Source organism: Limulus polyphemus, unplaced genomic scaffold (assembly GCF_000517525.1).
Source record: "Limulus polyphemus unplaced genomic scaffold, Limulus_polyphemus-2.1.2 Scaffold7364, whole genome shotgun sequence".
NCBI lineage: Eukaryota > Metazoa > Arthropoda > Merostomata > Xiphosura > Limulidae > Limulus > Limulus polyphemus.
Window position 1 is genome coordinate 19,617 of NW_013672974.1, and position 2,177 is coordinate 21,793.

Sequence of the window (2,177 nt, forward strand, 5' to 3'; positions counted from 1 at the left end):
CCACAACAACTATGAAGATACCAACAAGCAGGGCATTTCCTTAAAATGTGCTTCAGGAGACAACAACGTGTAGACAGGTTCTGTAGTCTATACACAGTTATCCTGAATTGATTTCACCACCAAATCTTAGACACCCCAATGTGTAATGAATATCTAAAGCCACCGTAGTCCGTGCAATTAGTCCGCCTAGACAGAAAACATATATCTTGGAGAGAAGGTACAGCAGTACCTATTCAAAGACCATAGTGGACAGTTGGATCTTACATCGCAAATAATGATAGAGTAGATTGAGTATTCATCACTTCGCGGATAAGCAGAATTCTCTTTAAGACTATTGAAGCATTTAAGCTTTCCATAAGCAACACAATAATGGAGCTGTAAGGCATAAGGCAGGTTTACCTCGAGTTGGCTGAAAGCAAAAAAACCTCAAAAACAGTGCCACCAGCACAATGTTAACTCGAAGACAGTACCGGATACTTGCAGAGTGATTAGTACACATAATTGTGACAGAAAGCAAATCAACAGCATGTTAAGACTATCACGTGCTAGGCCATGGAGAGATGAAGATAAACGAACAAGCTAACAAAGAAGCTCCTGTATCGAATGTCGCATAATTCTATTGGCACGGTATTGATCTACTGAAGAAACAGCAACAGCACGGTATTGATCTACAGAAGAAACAGCAACAGCACGGTATTGATCTACTGAAGAAACAACAACAGCACGGTATTAATCTACAGAAGAAACAGCAACAGCACGGTATTGATCTACTTGCTGTTGTTGTTTCTTCAGTAGATCAATACCGTTCTGTTGCTGTTTCTTCTGTAGATCAACACCGTGCTGTTGCTGTTTCTTCAGTAGATCAATACCGTGCTGTTGCTGTTTCTTCTGTAGATTAATACCGTGCTGCTGTTGTTTCTTCCGGTATTAATCTACCGAAGAAACAACAACAGCACGGTATTGATCTATTGAAGAAACAATAAGAGCACGATATTAATCTACCGAAGAAACAACAACAGCACGGTATTGATCTACCGAAGAAACAACAACAGCATGGTATTGATCTACCGAAGAAACAACAACAGCACGGTATTAATCTACCGAAGAAACAACAACAGCACGGTATTGATCTACCGAAGAAACAACAACAGCACGGTATTGATCTACCAAAGAAACAACAACATCACGGTATTGATCTACCGAAGAAACAACAACAGCACGGTATCAATCTACCGAAGAAACAACAACAGCACGGTAATGATCTACCGAAGAAACAACAACAGCACAGTATCAATCTACCAAAGAAACAACAACAGCACGGTATCAACTACCGAAGAAACAACAACAGCACGGTATCAATCTACCAAAGAAACAGCACGGTATTAATCTGCCGAAGAAAGAGCAACAGCACGATATTAATCTACCGAAGAAACAACAACAGCACGGCATTGATCTACCGAAGAAACAGCAACAGAACGGTATTGATTTACAGAAGAAACAGCAACAGCACGGTATTGATCTACCGAATAAACAACAACAGCACAGTATTGATCTACCGAAGAAACAACAACAGCACGGTATCAATCTACCGAAGAAACAACAACAGCACTGTATCAATCTACCGAAGAAACAGCACGGTATTGATCTACAGAAGAAACAACAACAGCACGGTATTATTCTACCGAAGAAACAGCACGGTATTTATCTACAGAAGAAACAACAGCAGCACGGTATTGATCTACCGAAGAAACAGCAATAGCACGGTATGAATCTACCGAAGAAACAACAACAGCACGGTATTGATCTACCGAAGGAACAACAACAGAACGGTATTGATTTACAGAAGAAACAGCAACAGCACGGTATTGATCTACCGAAGGAACAACAACAGAACGGTATTGATTTACAGAAGAAACAGCAACAGCACGGTATTGATCTACCGAATAAACAACAACTGCACGGTATTGATCTACCGAAGAAACAACAACAGCACGGTATTGATCTACCGAAGGAACAACAACGCACGGTATTGATCTACCGAAGAAACAACAACAGCACGGTATTGATCTACAGAAGAAACAACAACAGCACGGTATTTATCTACCAAAGAAACAACAACAGCACGGTATTTATCTACCGAAGAAACAACAACACGTTTCTTTAGCTACATTCTAATG

At 40.4% G+C, this 2,177-nt stretch overlaps 1 protein-coding gene across 1 annotated transcript; it reads left to right on the plus strand.

Moving 5' to 3' along the window:
- Window positions 1-644: 644 nt before the first annotated feature.
- Window positions 645-1,759, plus strand: LOC106474562 (protein ovo-like; the record flags this gene model as incomplete). The annotated part of the gene is made up of 2 exons (XM_013935250.1): window positions 645-890; window positions 1,397-1,759. Coding segments are annotated over 2 exons (609 nt in total), but the record flags the coding sequence as incomplete, so codon positions are not given.
- Window positions 1,760-2,177: the final 418 nt, after the last annotated feature.